The following is a 15,053-nucleotide window of genomic DNA, read 5'->3' as shown; positions in this document are numbered from 1 at the left end:
AAATCCATTCCATTTTGATTAATTCAGGATTTACCATTCTGGTTAATAGAAATACCTTAAATTTTTGCACTAATAAGCAGTAGAAAGTTCAGGGGAATAAGCTAGGTGGTCTGATTGATGAAATCAGCCACCATGAGATGAGAGAAGGTGGATAAATCAGATGAGTTTCTCAGATCTGCAATAAAGAAGCCATCACACCATGGATCCCACAAAAAAGACAGGAGGTAGTTGGAAGATATATTAAAAGTAATGTTGGGCTTAATCATGACAACAGTACCACATACAGTTTTTCAAATTTTGGAGGGTTTAGAAAGAGGGGCCATCCAAACATGGAAATATTTTTCTTAACTCAACTAGTATAGGAAAGTCATCATTAACAATTCTTCATATGACGGAGCAGCAAAAACCATGAGACATAAAAACCCCCATGCTTCTTAGGTAAGCAAATAGTTTTCCAGGAAATTGTATGAAACTTTCAAGAATCTGTTTGACTATCATAGAGGAATCTAGAACAAATCTTCTCAATAAATTTTCTATACTATTTGGAGAGAATTGCACCTCTGATTTAATAAGCAAGAGTATTGTAAATAGTAAATTTTAAATACTGGACTCGACTTACAATATAGAAGGTTTTTTCCTTCCATCTAGTAAGAGCATTAGAGACCTTGTGAAGTAAGGGAAGGAAATCTGCAAGAGATAGCTTATTAAGAGAATTAGGTAAGTCCAAATAAATTACATAAGAGGAAGAGAAATTTAATTTGAGTAGAGAGCATATGGCCAAAGAACTAACACAGTTCTTTGAGAAAATAATAGTTCTTTTAGTAGAATTAACAAGGAGACCGGGCAATAACTCAAAACTATCTAGGGAGTCTTTCAAGAGAGTAACATTCGAGATGGAGGCTTGCCCAATCACTAGAAGGCCATCAACATATAAATTATGGGAGAAGTTAAACCCTTGCAATTTAATAACCTCAAAGCTAGCAACATCCATCATATTCGAAAAGGCATCCATGATAAAATAGAAAAGGTAAGGGGAAAGAGGGCAACCTTTCCTGATACAATTTTAAGAGCTGAAGAAGCCTTACAAAAATCCATTAATGTAGAAAGAAAAGAACACATCATCAATACAACCTTTAATTCACTTAATAAATTGATTTGGGAGCCCTTTTAAGCCTATCAAACAAGGATTCTCTATAGACCTTATCAAAGGCCTTGCTGATGTCAAATTTAGCATAAAACAATTCAGATCTTCCTAAAAATTGAATTCCCTAACCAGATCAGAGGCAAAAGAATGTTATCAAAGGCAACACAACCCTTCATAAAACTAGCTTAACTCTAGGGTTAACAAGTATTTTTTTATTAATTTAATACAAAAAATATTGCAAAGAGAAATCAACCTATAATTAGATAAGCTGCCACGATGTTTCTTCTGGGGCAATAGAGAAATGACAGTATGCTTAAGAATTTTTGGTAATGAATCGGAACAAAAATAGAGTTTGATAGCACGACATAAAGATAGCCCAGTAATATCCAAATTTTTTTTGCAAAACTCAAAGTGAAGACATCAGGACATGGAATAGCGGAACTAGGCATAGAGAAAATAACATCCCTAATTTCCTCATTCATAACGAGAGAAGTCATAGAAGGTACAATGGGGGAAAGTAAATTTTTCCCAGCAAAAAAAATTGAGCAGGATTAAGAACATTATGATTCGTGGAGTTAAACAGATCTTTAAAGTGATGGATAACATCTACCATTATTAAGTTCGGTTCAATAAAGACACCAGAGGGGGTGGATATCTCTTTAATAAGGTTACCATTACGCCTAGCTTTGATCTTAGAAAAAGGAATTTAATATCATCTTCCACTTAAGCTTGTAACCTAGTCTTGACTCTCTGAAGAATCCAAGAAGATTAAGAGAAAATAGTGGAAGCAAGTTGCATTTTGTTGTTCTTAAGGATTGCATTAAGATCAGGGTACAAAGGAGTAATGTGTTTTTGCTGGATTAGATAATTTTATAGCTGTAAGAGATCAATCATGGATTTAGATAGGAGTAACAAAATAGACCCACTTTTTAATTTTAATAGCAGCTTTCAAAGATTTTAGTGTAGTATAAAAGGAGATAATGTGATTCTCGCCCTGATAAGTTGCAATTGATTCAATAAGCAAGTCCTAAATTTTAGGTGGCAAGTTGCACCAGTAATTTTTAATAAAGAACTGGTGATGCTTCTTGATAATGGGATAGCTAATTAAAACTAAAGGATAGTGGTCTGAGTCTATAGGATCAACCACTTTAAAATATGAAGAGGGAAAGTGGTCAAGCTAATAGTAATTAATCAAGACCAAATCCAATTTGATATAAATGGGGTTTTCCCTCTCTGATTGTACCAAGTGAAAAAATGACGGACATACCCTAGGTCTTGCATTACAATATTAATGATACAGTTGCTGAAATCCCATAATTTTCTATTATGAATTATGTTCCCACTAGAATCACAGGATAACCTACAACAATTGAAATGACCAAAGATCATCCGTAGTAGAGAAATATTCTTAGGAATATACATAATATCCATCCAGAGAGTGAGTTGCTTAGAGTGAGAGTTAGAGGCATAAACTACAATAAGAAGAGCATAAGGATTAGAACAAAAGAAGAGGGTGCCATGAATCAATTGGCTGGTATAGAACAAAGGAATAAATAAAACATTGTGCTTTCCATTTAAGCCAAATTCTACTAAGGTTTGAATAATTAAAATTATTGTAGGAGGCTTCATTGTCAAACACCGAGTGAGAGGCACTAAACTAAGGGTCAAAAGAAGTGAAGGTTGGATTTTGGCTTCCAAAAAGCAAAGCATATCAAGCTTGTGAGAGAGGATAAATACTTGCAATGAAGGACTCTATTAGGGCTGCTGAACCCAGGAACGCTCCAAGATCCAATGACAAATAAATTCATTAAGGTTTTAGTTTTTTATGGCAAATTTTATGCATTTTTTTTTCTAGTTTTCTTGGGAACAATGAAAGAGTTTGGAAGATCATTGGACAAGAACATCTACTTTGAAAAGCCTGATGTAGAAGGTTGTTATATTATAACCTTTTAAGGGTATAACGTTTGAAGGGGGCATAGGTCCAAAGCTAGGTTGAGGCTCCTCAGAATGAAGAGCATCAAATTACTAGAGGTAGTTTAGAGTAAATGGGATAAGTCTATCATGGAGTGGTATGGGGGAAAGCATCCACCATAAAGTTTGAGGAGCTTGTGGGGTGTTTAGATTGGGAGTTTAGGTTTTGGAGAAGATTCTTCATGGCTTGAGAGGAGGAGAGAAGGTCTTGTAGGGCCGTATTTAGAATGGGATTGGGGTTGGGGGAGAAGAGTTTTTAGGAGAACCATCCAAGATGTTGGGTACTAATATGGGGGTGCTTAGGGGAGGAAGACCGGTAAGATGGGGAGTGGGTTTAGGGGATGAAGTTTTAGGAGGCCTAGGAGGAGGGTTACGAGGCTGACTTCTTCCTCTAGATTGCTTTACAATTTTGGGTTGGGGGGAAGGATTGGTGGGTGGGACAGAGGGTGAGGGAATAAATGAAAGAGCCACATCTAAAGCACGAAAAAGGTTTCCAGTCATAGGAAATCTTCAGGGGGAAGTTTTCCCAGCAATAGATATTTGGATTTATTCTATTAAAGAGGCACCATTTTTAACTTGGATACAAACTCTCACGAAGGAAAGGCAAGTCAAGGGACAACTAATACATCTTGCAATCATTGCGATGTCATTTGGGATCTAACAAACTAGAGGGAGATTATGATATTTTACCCAAATTGGAATATATGAGACCTTTTCTCTTTTATGCCTAAAGACAGGTGACCATTTGTTAAGGATAAATAGTTTACTTAGAAAAAATCACGGGTTTCCCGACCAAGCCATGTCAAAATCTTTCGAAGAAGAGAACTTGAGGAGGAAGAAGCTCTCGCTCAGAGCAAGCAAGTTAAGTGAACCTTTCAGTGACCAAGCTTTAAAGGTCATAGATTTTAAAGCCTCATAGAAGGGCTTCTTACTAATCAAAATCCAATGAGAGAGATCTCCCATTCTTTCAAAGTATTCAAGATTTTCCCATTCGAGAAACACACCACTATCTCAGTAGGGGAAGCAAAAGAAAGAGGAAACTCAGATGAATAGGAGCTAGGATTTGGGGTGGAAAGAGCACCTTTCTAGTTGAGGGAAGGGGTCAAAGGAGAGGGAAGTATGGGATTCTAGTCTAATAATGGAGGAAAAGTAGACTCAGAGGTGGCAAAGGCCATAAGAGTAGGTGGAAAGATAAGAAGGAGAGAAGAGAAGGGGGATGCTCCAGTAGGAAGATCAGAAGTGGAACAAGGTGGCTAGAGTAGGGAAACCCTAACTTTTATATTTCTTGGATAAAGTTACAGTAGTAGCTTCTTTTTGCAGTTTCACTCGTCTATGTGTCAGAATAGATTTTTGTTGCTTTGAAATTGCAAAATGTTTGAAATAAACTAGCAATCTTATTAATTTAAATACTTATTTACTAATTCTTATCAAATGATCTATTTGAGATGACTGTGGCATTTTATAATATTAATTATGGAGTTAATGTGGGAAACATAACTTAATTATTTTAATTATAAGAAACAGCTTTCTATCACAAATATTTTTGGAAGTAGTGAGAAAACAGTAACAAAATAAAAATTATAATGGTTGTCTTAAAAGAAAAACAATGAGAAAGCTGTGCCAAATAGATCCTGATGCTTCATTTGGGATAGCTTTCTAATTGCTTTCTAAAATTGCTTTTTAGTACTAAAAAGCTACGTTAAAAAAAATAAGAAAGTTTTCCCATGCGAAACATTAATGTGGGTTTGAGCTTGGGTTCGTGATGGAGAATAAGTCATCTTCTTAACCATTGCTCATCCACCTTTATTTTACCCTTCATGTTTTCTTCTAATTCATGTCTTATGGTTTGTTTAGAACGACTGCAACTTTTTGTAAAATGAAATTAACTTTTATGAAAGTTCATATAAAAAGCATCTTTCTAGCGCAAAAAAAATGTTGAAAGCCGTAAAAAAGTAGTTGTTAATGGAAACTCTGATTGCAGTTTAAAGAGCAAAGAAATAAGAAAGCTATCTTAAATGTACCCTTAAACCTAGCATCAAAATTTTCTTCCAAAACCTCTGAATCTAACCTTGTAGCTCAAAATCGGCACGATATAAAGACCTTTTATTCTATCAAACATAATTGTCTTTTTTATAAAAAAAAAATGAGTAACAATTTACAGCGATGTGATTTTGAATTCACAACATTAGGCAGAAAAATGAATTTCTCAACCGCAGAAACAATCAAACTACCATTATATAATACTCTTCTACAAACAAAGAACTCTACTTATCATTCTAGAATGTCAATTTAGGATTCTTTCAAGTGTTTGAAGTTTAGTTTGCTTCCCAATTTCTCATATATAAATTTCATTTGAGATTTTTTTTTTTTTTTTCTTTTCTAAAGTAGTGTTTTAGTACAAAATTTTTTATACTAGAAAGTCATTTTATAAAGAAGTAAAAAAACTGTACTAAATGAAATCTTAATATAAAGATTAATTTTTTTCATAAGAAAAAGTTTTCCCTGCTGTATTTTTTCATCATTTGTTGGTATTTGATTTTTCAGAAGACTTTCATATTATGTTGAAAGTTGATTTGTGTTATATTGCTCAAATTTCTTAAGTGGAATTAGAAAATAAATTGTGTTCCATTTTTTACAATTATATCATTTTAGGATTTATGCATGCATGTATATGCACTTTTTAAATTTCTTGATTGTTTGATAGTGAGCTTGCAACTCCATAACACACCAAATAATTTGTAGAATGGAAAATTTAAGGGATGGAAGATGGATGCAAATATGATTTTTTTCTGTGTTTCAAAGGGGTGGAATTCATCAATCAACTGATCACACACTTCAAAAAAAAAAAATAATGGTACATTATAATAAGAAAATATGCAACTATAGCACGAATGAGATTAAATTAAAAAAGTGTGAAAATTATGAAAATAAAGCTCAACCAAGGGTTAACTAGTTGGGATGGGATCTTAGAAGGAAGAGAATTGATGCATTCAGTGAATGATGAAAAGAAAAAAAAAAGGCTTCATTTGGGATGACTTTCTTATTATATCTTAAAGCAACTTTACTAGAAAGCCGCTTTAACAAATTATTTATCTAACACACAATGGGGTTATTACATTCAAAGACTCGCCTCTACATTCGAAGGACTCGACCACATAGACTCATGCTTTAAGTAACCGGCGGTTTTAAATACATACGACGGCTAACTAAACCGCCGGGAAAACGTCGGTAAATAGACCGCCGGTAGGCCGTCGGTCAATTAACCGGCGGCGTCACAGCCGGAAAACCGCCGGCATAAAATCCGGTTGAAACCGGCGGTCGGAGCCGCCGGAAAACCGACGGTTAAAAACCACCAGTAATAGTTTCCTACGCGATTTTTTCCGGCGGCACAAAAACCGCCATAAAGCCGCCGGTAGTTAAAAAAACCGCCGGTAAATATATGCTAACCGCCGGAAAAAATCGCCGGATTTCGACGTTTTTCCTATAGTGAACCCAGAAGGATCTGCTGAGTTGGTTGTTTGTTGAAGAAGTCTAAAAATAAGAGTACGTATTTTGCACCTCCCAACAAGTGAGATGAATAGAGCCTATATTAACCAATTAATTTTTTAAGGAAATCACAAAAGTGAGGACAATTCCAAAAGTTAAATTTCCAAACTTATAGTCCTACAAGAAGGGGACTAACCCATCTGACCGTGTTACTTAATTTCAATCGTTGATGTCGTTCCATGAAGGCTTCGTTTGGGACGGTTTTTTATTGCTTTCTAAAACGAAGTTTTAGTACAAATTTTTTTATTTTTAAACTAAAACTCCGTTTTAAAAAGCAATAAAAAAACCGTCCCAAACGAAGCCGAAGTTTTCCCTCCAATGGTTCACATGCAACCCTTAGGCAAAATTACTTATTTTGTCGAACTCAAGAGGATGTTCATACCAATTTGCAAGGGCTTAGAGACAGCTAAAGAGCTTGTAAGCCTCCAAGAGGCGCCATAAGTTAGGCAGGTTGTTCCAAAGCATTGATTTATAGCTCCAAAATAAAATGCTTGAGGTGAAAGTCCTACAACCAGCTGTTACGCAAGCTGCTCTAACATAGGGCTTAAGGGAAGGCCCATTCCATGGTATTGGGAGTCTAGTAACCCAAGATGATGATTAAATTTCTTAAGCTCACCAACAGCCATGTCAATATCGAGAATTAGAACTGAGTGGTTAAGTCTTCCTCGGGCATCCATCCTAGAGAACTAAACATCATGCATGATTGGCCCCATGACCACGAGCATGATAGAATTCGCCAAATAAAGCATCGTGGGGATAAAAGGCCAAATGCATCATATGATCGACACAACCCTTGTAATAATTCAAAAATGTGAAATAAATTTATCTAAATAACATGAAAATTCTTAAAATAGAGTACTTTGACACTGATCTGATGAGCACTGTTGTGCTAGGCTACGAATAGTATTTATAAATGTCAAGTAAATTTATTTCACATTTCTAATCTATTACAACCCAGTCTACAAATAACACCGTTATAGGCAAAGAAGTTTCAAATTAATAGTGCCACCTGCACCATGAGTTCAAGATGCACCATGAAAAACTCATGAAGAAGTACACATCTTGGTCACCAATATTCCACAATAACTTTTGTGTGAGTAACTATGATCAAGCTAGTGGAGGTAGTTCAAAATTAATAAAGAATTCTTTAAGCACATATCACCCATGAAGTTAAATGCCCATACAATAAACATTTTTAAATATTAAGCCTTTCATAAAGACCATATTAGTACAATATTGAGTAGTGCAAGCATCTCCAGATGTTCATTAATGTCCTTGTCTAGGTGAGAAAATTGAAGAAGTTCATGCTCATCAACCCTAGTTACCAACCAAAAAAAAAAAAAGTCAAAATAAAGAATAATCAAAATCTTGTTGATAACTGCAAGAATATGTACAACACTTAGTTGTTTTTAATGTGTTAGCTACTTACTAGAACAATGTCTTAATAAACTTGGAGATCTGTGATGCAAGCTAGTTTCTCCTCTATAATTTTTATGCCATATTATATTGATTAATTGCTTTCTTTTAGCTATACAGTTCTCGGTAAGAATTGGATTATACCCTATTATTTAAGAGGAATAAAAATCTTTTGTCATTTTCTTTCAGTAAAACTTGGGTGAGATTACAGGAATTGCTAGATTTGGATTTTTTTTTAACACTTTATGATTGTTATTAGTTGTGTGAGTGATCCTTCTACATTGCATCGCACTACTGAAACCAGCAATCAATGTATTTTCTAAGCACAAAGGTCATAGCTTAGCTGGTGTTAGCAAAAGAACTGATATTGGTATTATTAATTGGTTGGAAGAAATCAGGTAGTTTCTTTGGCTTCCGGACCTGAAAGGTTGGAGCATCTTGATGCTTTTATATCTTAGTTTTTATTTGAGACAGTTTTATTACAGCTTTTTGAAAAACTGTTTTATGAAGCTGCAAAATAGCCGTCCCAAACGATGCCATAATAGTTCTGATTATTTTTTGAATTTTTGTGATGTATGAAGCTTTAGATGGTGTAAATTTGAAACTTTTATTTGGTCCAGTGAGCGTACGTAGAGCTACGTCCGGTCGGCACTAAGATTGTATGCACAAAATGAGAAATACCGAACAAATACCGAGCAATACCAATAATAACTAGAAAATATCATTAGGTGAAGACGAAATATCGAGTTATACCGAGCCATACCGAGTTATACCAAAAAATACAGAGAAAAATTTGGTATTTTTTGGTATAACTTGGTATTGCTCGGTATAACTCGGTATTGGTTTACCCAGAGCGGTATTCCTCCATATTATCAAACAATACCTATCAATACCGATCAAATACCGAGCAAAAATTGGGTAACAAGCCTCTGACCTACGTCCGGTCAGAGGACGTAATAATTGTTCGGCGTTGACATACTTTGTAATTTTAGATTTATGAAATATTTTTTATTATTTAAGGAAAAAAAGCTTATGTAATTTTTCATATGTGATATTTAGATATTTGATTGAAGAATTAACAATTGAAATATTGTGAGATTACAATCTGATTGAACAACACGTACAATCAGATTTCACACGAAAACTAACATATCTAAATATCGCTAGCTTTTGTTTACAATCAATCATAATTTGAACCTTTGAACTTTGTCCATATCATTTTTTTTTTTTGGGAGTTCCATGTCCAATCCATTTTTTAAAATCTTGCCCAATATTACATATTTTAAACACTTTAGGGTGTATAAGAAAATTAAATTGACATTGATCTTCGAAAATATAAGAAGTCAAGTCAAACAATTTCTCTAAACAATCAAAATTATCAACTTATCTAATGAATAAGAAAACCGCACTCCAATCGAACTTCTCATTTTTCACTTCAAAATAAAATAATAATCATATCAAATAGTAATTTGATCATCTTCAACAGAACTTCATTTCTAACACAAAAATAAGAAATATATTCCATATATATAGATTCTTTCTCATCCTCATTTACGCTAAAACATAAATTTCTGTGAATAGTGTGACACAAATATTTTCATGGCCTACAATCTACAAATATAGTTAACGAACTCATCAAAATCTTCTTTGGAGCTCCCTCCATCCACTACTGCAGCTCGCAGGCTCTCTCCAACTTCCCTTGCCTTCTTCCTTACCTCCCCCCCTTCATCCCCTACCATCAGCTTCACCACTGCGTCTTTCACTGTCGCCGCTGCCACCACTTCGTCCTTATCCGACCACTCTTTGACGACCATCCCCACCTTCAGAATCTTCGTGACAAGAACTGTGTTCGTCGGCTGATCGGAGTGTATTGGCCATGCGAGGATTGGCACCCCGTTGCTCATCGCCTCCATGCACGAGTTCCATCCACAGTGACTTAGGAAGCCACCGGTGGACGGATGGGCCAGGATCTGCAACTGCGGTGCCCAGCCTCTCACCACCACGATCCTCCCCTTCGTTCTTCATTCGAATACTGAAGTCAGTAACTAGAATATGCAGTAAAATGAAGAAAATTGGAGGAGAATAAGGCTTCTACTACTAATTAAAATTTTTATTGAGAATATTCTAATCCAAATTTTCTTCAGGGAAAGAAAAAAAAATTTTAGAGTTCATCACGCAATGAAAAATCTTTAATAGAAGTAGTTTTACGTTAAATTAAACTTTGTTAAAAAATAATTATTTTCATCAACTTTGGCTACCAAGATAATTTTATGATTGCCTCAAATCTAAGAGGATGTAATTTTGTAAATTTTTTTTTTCTAAAATCCCTTTTAGAATAATATAAAGTTTTTCGAAGCACCTTCTAAAAATGTAATTAGATTATTATTCTGCGTTTAAAATGTCAATGGCAAAAATTTATTTTTTAGCTTTCTCCCTGTTTTAGTTTTTATATGGTAATCATATTTTTGTTTAAATATTACTATTTTACTCTTTTTGTTGTTTTTAATTTATATAGTATGAATCAAATTTTTAAATCAGATTTAGGATATATTTGGGATGATTATAATATTTGTAAAATTATTCTACGCAAAGTATTTTAATTATTCTGGTCGTAAAAAATAACTTTCCACTATAAAAGTTTATAAAAATATTATTGAGAAAATAGCGAAAAAATATCAACCAAATGAAATAAATATTTCTATCTAAAAAATAAAGCAACGAAAAAAATTATCTCAAACAAACACTAAGATACAAAAAGCAATACACTATTCATTTAGAAAAGAACATAATTAATTAGCAGATGTTTAAACCGTTGCAGTAGGTCCTAAAAAGTGCTGCGAAAGCCTGAATTTTAGTAGTGATTATAATATTAATCATAGCTTTCAAAATCCTTATTTTACAATTTTACAATCATCCTAAATCAATCCTTAGTTATCAAATAAGCCATTTTTATCGATGCGAAATAGCCATCCGAACTCCGCACGTAATAATTTATGGGTTTCCAACCTCTCCACGCTGATATATTTTTAAATCAAGACTTGCATTGAGTGCATTCTGACTTGACTCATAACCTTCGTAATTATCTTTATTTAATTAGGCGATGTGACAAACATTAGAGATTAACTTCAAAAATTATATCTTGGTACCACTTCAACTAACTCAATTTATTTATTATATAACGTGTGATTTTAATGCATTGATTTCAATTTTCAACTACACATCACAGTCATGTCACTAAAGACATTATTACCTAACGTAACATATAAATATGTTGCTTATTGTATCTCCAATCATACCACGTCATTCGTCTATCGTTTGTTTGCAGTTATCGTAATTCTAATAATTTAATTATATATATATATATATATATATATATATATATATGTACTAAACATAAATTATTTATGTAATTTTTAAATCGTATGAAAGTTCATACATAAATAAATATATTTTATTTTAAAGGATGTTTTATACGATTTAAATTTTTTAGGGTTATGTAAATAAATATAAAAAATGTAAGATTCAATATATAAATATATAATTTTTTTTTTTATTTTTTAAATAATTAAGTTCTAAATTAATGTTGTTCTGTACAGAATCACCTTTCTTCCAATTCTGCCAATGCCGAATCCTCTTCCTCTTCCTCTTTCCCCTCAGTCTCAAATATATTGCAGCGATCAGCTTCCCGACGAACCCAAATAAACCTCTCCCCGCTTTCCTCCAGTCCCGCCGCAATCTCCTTCTCCTGCTCCCTCGTCATCGTCGCCGTCGTCCCGAACGAAACATACACCACCGAAGCTACAGGCTGCCGATCAAGCCACTTCAGACACCGCTCGTCGCTCCGCCCTCGGTCTGCCAGAATAGGATTAAGCGGACCGATGGCAAATATCCTTTGCCCCTTCCACGCCGGCTCGCTCGAAAGCTGGTTAAGAAACTCGCCTTCGATGCTCCGGCAAGTGTTAAAAATCCTGCCTTTGACGGCAATTGGGATCCTCCGCTGCTGCCAAACCCAATCGAGGAACTCTTCACCGAAACAAGAGATTAACTTGGCTTGGCAGAGCTCGGATTTTCCGAGGAAGAAGAGGTTGGAGATGGCGGAGGAGGTGTGGAAAGAGAAGGACTCTATTTTGGGGGAAGCGGCGGAGTTGGCGAAGGACATGGACGAGTCATGGAGGAGGACGACGCGGCGGTGGGATAGAGAGAGCGAAAGGAGGATGGGAGAGAGGTGGGGGAGGAGCTGGGAGGTTGAAGCGTCAAAGGAAGCTTGATGGTGAGAGGGGAATTTGGTGGTGGCGGAATTGGGAGAGGGGTAAGGGGAAGGCAAGGGGAGGGAGGTGAAGGGGAGGTCGTGGAAGTGGAGATGAGAGGAAGTGGGGGAGGAGGAGGAGGAGAGGTTCCAGCCATGAAAGCGTTGGCTTGCTTGTCGATTGTGTGTAGCGGAGCTGACGTAGTGGACGGCGATGCCGCGGGTGGCGAGGTGGGCGGAGAGGTGGAGGAGAGGGTTCAGATGTCCTTGCATGGGAAGAGGAACCATTACAACTGCGATGGCCGTTGACTCTTGCGAATTGGTTAGTGAGACCATCATATTTTGGAGGGGAATTGAAAATTTTGATCGGATTAAGGGATGCGATTGCTACTTATATAGGGTAAGGGAAGAATTAATTGAGAAAGTTTTGTATCAGGATGATTTTCAAATTTATTATACTTTTTGCAATAACTAAATTAAAAATTTGTTGTATAAAGGAGATATAAGAATCATTCTTTTCACATAAATAAAATATATGATTTTTTATAAGAATTACATAAGTGAATAATTGATACCCAGCAGAAATATTAGATCTTGGCAAAAGTTTGTAAATTGTTGCAGCAAATGTTTGTGGTGGTTATTGTCAAGAGTTTATGATCATCGACGAAGTAGAGATCGGGTGGCGGTCGTTAGTGATGACGAGAATCAGAAATGTCAATGAACTCTTATCTTCTCTTAACTCTTGGACACCCCCATTTATAGGGCAAATTATTGCATCCGGTCACCGGACGCGGAAAATAAGTTTGGACATCCAATAAAAATTTGCGTCGTCACCTGCGCTTTTGACTTGCACTTTAGTTGTGCTTTACCTGTGCTTTACCTGCGCTTTACTTGCGTTTTACCTGCATTTTGACTGTGCTTTTTACCTGCGCTTTAGTTGCGCTTTACTTGCGCTTTACCTGCGCTTAATTTAAAATAATATTTTATTAATATTCGGACCTATCTCCGCGTCCGGTGATCGGATGCAATAATTCGCCCATTTATAGAGAACGATATCCTATTTATAGAATTTATGATATTTCATTTTGATAAATTGGGTCAGAATCTAAAACACGTTATTGTATGGTTCATATTAACTCACTTGATTATGAAATATTTACTCAACAATAAAGTGCCTTAGCAATGATAAAATTTGGTGTGGGCTTGTTGGATTTTTCTCGTTTAGCCGCTCGATTTGATTGCAAGCATGTCAAATTTGAACATCATTTACTCATCCAATTAATGTTTAAAGTTTTCAATTGTACTCTAATTGCTTTATTTGATCTCATTGATGCTCCAATTGAACCGTTTTTGGTATCATTGAGTTCGTCTTATCAACACGTTTAATTCGACTATAAATTTGTTAAAATTAGAATTCAAATAAACATGAATTTAATTCTAAAAATTTTCAATTCAAATTTCACATCGAGATTCATCCCGCATTATTTTTGGACTTCGATGCTTCTTACTCAAGGAAATATATTTCAAACCATCAAATTAAAATATTGAGAGTGAGAAAAATATTACTTGGCTGGACCTCCTGGTGGTCGTCAACATGAACTTCTCATCAATAATGTGAACTAATTAAAATCTTCTTCTTTATAATTTCAGCCTTCTATAGAGTAGACGTGTCAATTGGAGCAAAAATAATTGAAAACTTATCTCCAAAGTTTTCAAATTATCTTGCATTTAATCATAGAGGCTTAGTTGGAATTTGAATGTACAAAACTTAGTCCATATCTTTGAAAAATGGCCTCATCTACCCCCGAAACGTCAGAATAAGTATATTTGGGCCTAATATTGGAAAAATTATTAGGTCCGGACACCTGACATAGCTCTATATCCGGACGTCAATAATATGTCGCCACGTGCTCTTACTTTTTACCGCGCGGCCCGACGACCCGACCCAGACTGGAACCCGATATTGTTATGTTTGGGAATTGCTATGTATTGCTCGGTATTGCTTTACAATAATGAGAAATATCGCTTTTTCAAGACTAATACATAGTAATACCGAGCAATACCTAGCAATACCTAGAAAAATCGGGGTATTGCTAGGTATTGCTCGGTATTGCTAGGTATTGGACTTAACGGAGTGGTATTTATTATTATTGCTGACCAATACCGAGCAATGCCGAGCAATACCTAGCAATACATAGCAATACACAAATCAGCCAATACATAGCAATACCAGGGCGGGTCATAGGGCCGCGCGGTAAAGAGTAAGAGCACATGGCGACATATTATTGATGTCCCGATGTAGAGCTACGTCAGGTATCCGGACCTAATAATTTTTCCTAATATTGGGCATGACAATGACATCTTTTTGAGCTAAATTGATACCCATTATGGGATGCCGTTCTGACTTTGTGATGCACATCATGAAGAGTCGTGTTTTTGGAGTTTTTTTTTTTTTTTGTGAGATAGATTTTTTTCTTCATATTTTAGAGATTTACTTTCTCTTTTTTCTTAGAGAATACTTTTTTATTTCATTTTATATATTTAGTGGCGGAACCACGGTGGGAGCATAGGGGGAACATGCCCCCATTGGCTAGCTCTAAGGGTGTCAATTTTTGATACGACCGGAAATCCGACCCGGAAAAATCCAGGTTTGGGTCAACCAAGACCCGAAACGGGTCGTGTTCGAGTTCAACAAATAAACTCGTTTTAAAAATCGGGTCGGGTTTGGAT

The 15,053-nt window shown here is 35.4% G+C and overlaps 1 protein-coding gene across 1 annotated transcript; it reads right to left on the bottom strand.

The window, feature by feature from the left end:
* Window positions 1-9,586: 9,586 nt before the first annotated feature.
* LOC110092998 (cis-zeatin O-glucosyltransferase 1) lies at window positions 9,587-12,742 on the bottom strand. The gene is made up of 2 exons (XM_020817733.2): window positions 11,680-12,742; window positions 9,587-10,096 (listed from the first exon to the last, which is right to left on the bottom strand). The coding sequence occupies exons 1-2, from the start codon at window positions 12,660-12,662 to the stop codon at window positions 9,682-9,684; spliced, it is 1,398 nt and encodes a 465-aa protein (XP_020673392.1). The 5' UTR covers window positions 12,663-12,742; the 3' UTR covers window positions 9,587-9,681.
* Between the last annotated feature and the right edge of the window lie 2,311 nt (window positions 12,743-15,053).

Source organism: Dendrobium catenatum, unplaced genomic scaffold, assembly GCF_001605985.2.
Source record: "Dendrobium catenatum unplaced genomic scaffold, ASM160598v2 fragScaff_scaffold_716, whole genome shotgun sequence".
In the NCBI taxonomy this organism is placed as follows: Eukaryota; Viridiplantae; Streptophyta; class Magnoliopsida; order Asparagales; family Orchidaceae; genus Dendrobium; species Dendrobium catenatum.
Note: the sequence above shows the minus strand (reverse complement) of the source record. Positions and strands in the feature narration are given on the sequence as shown.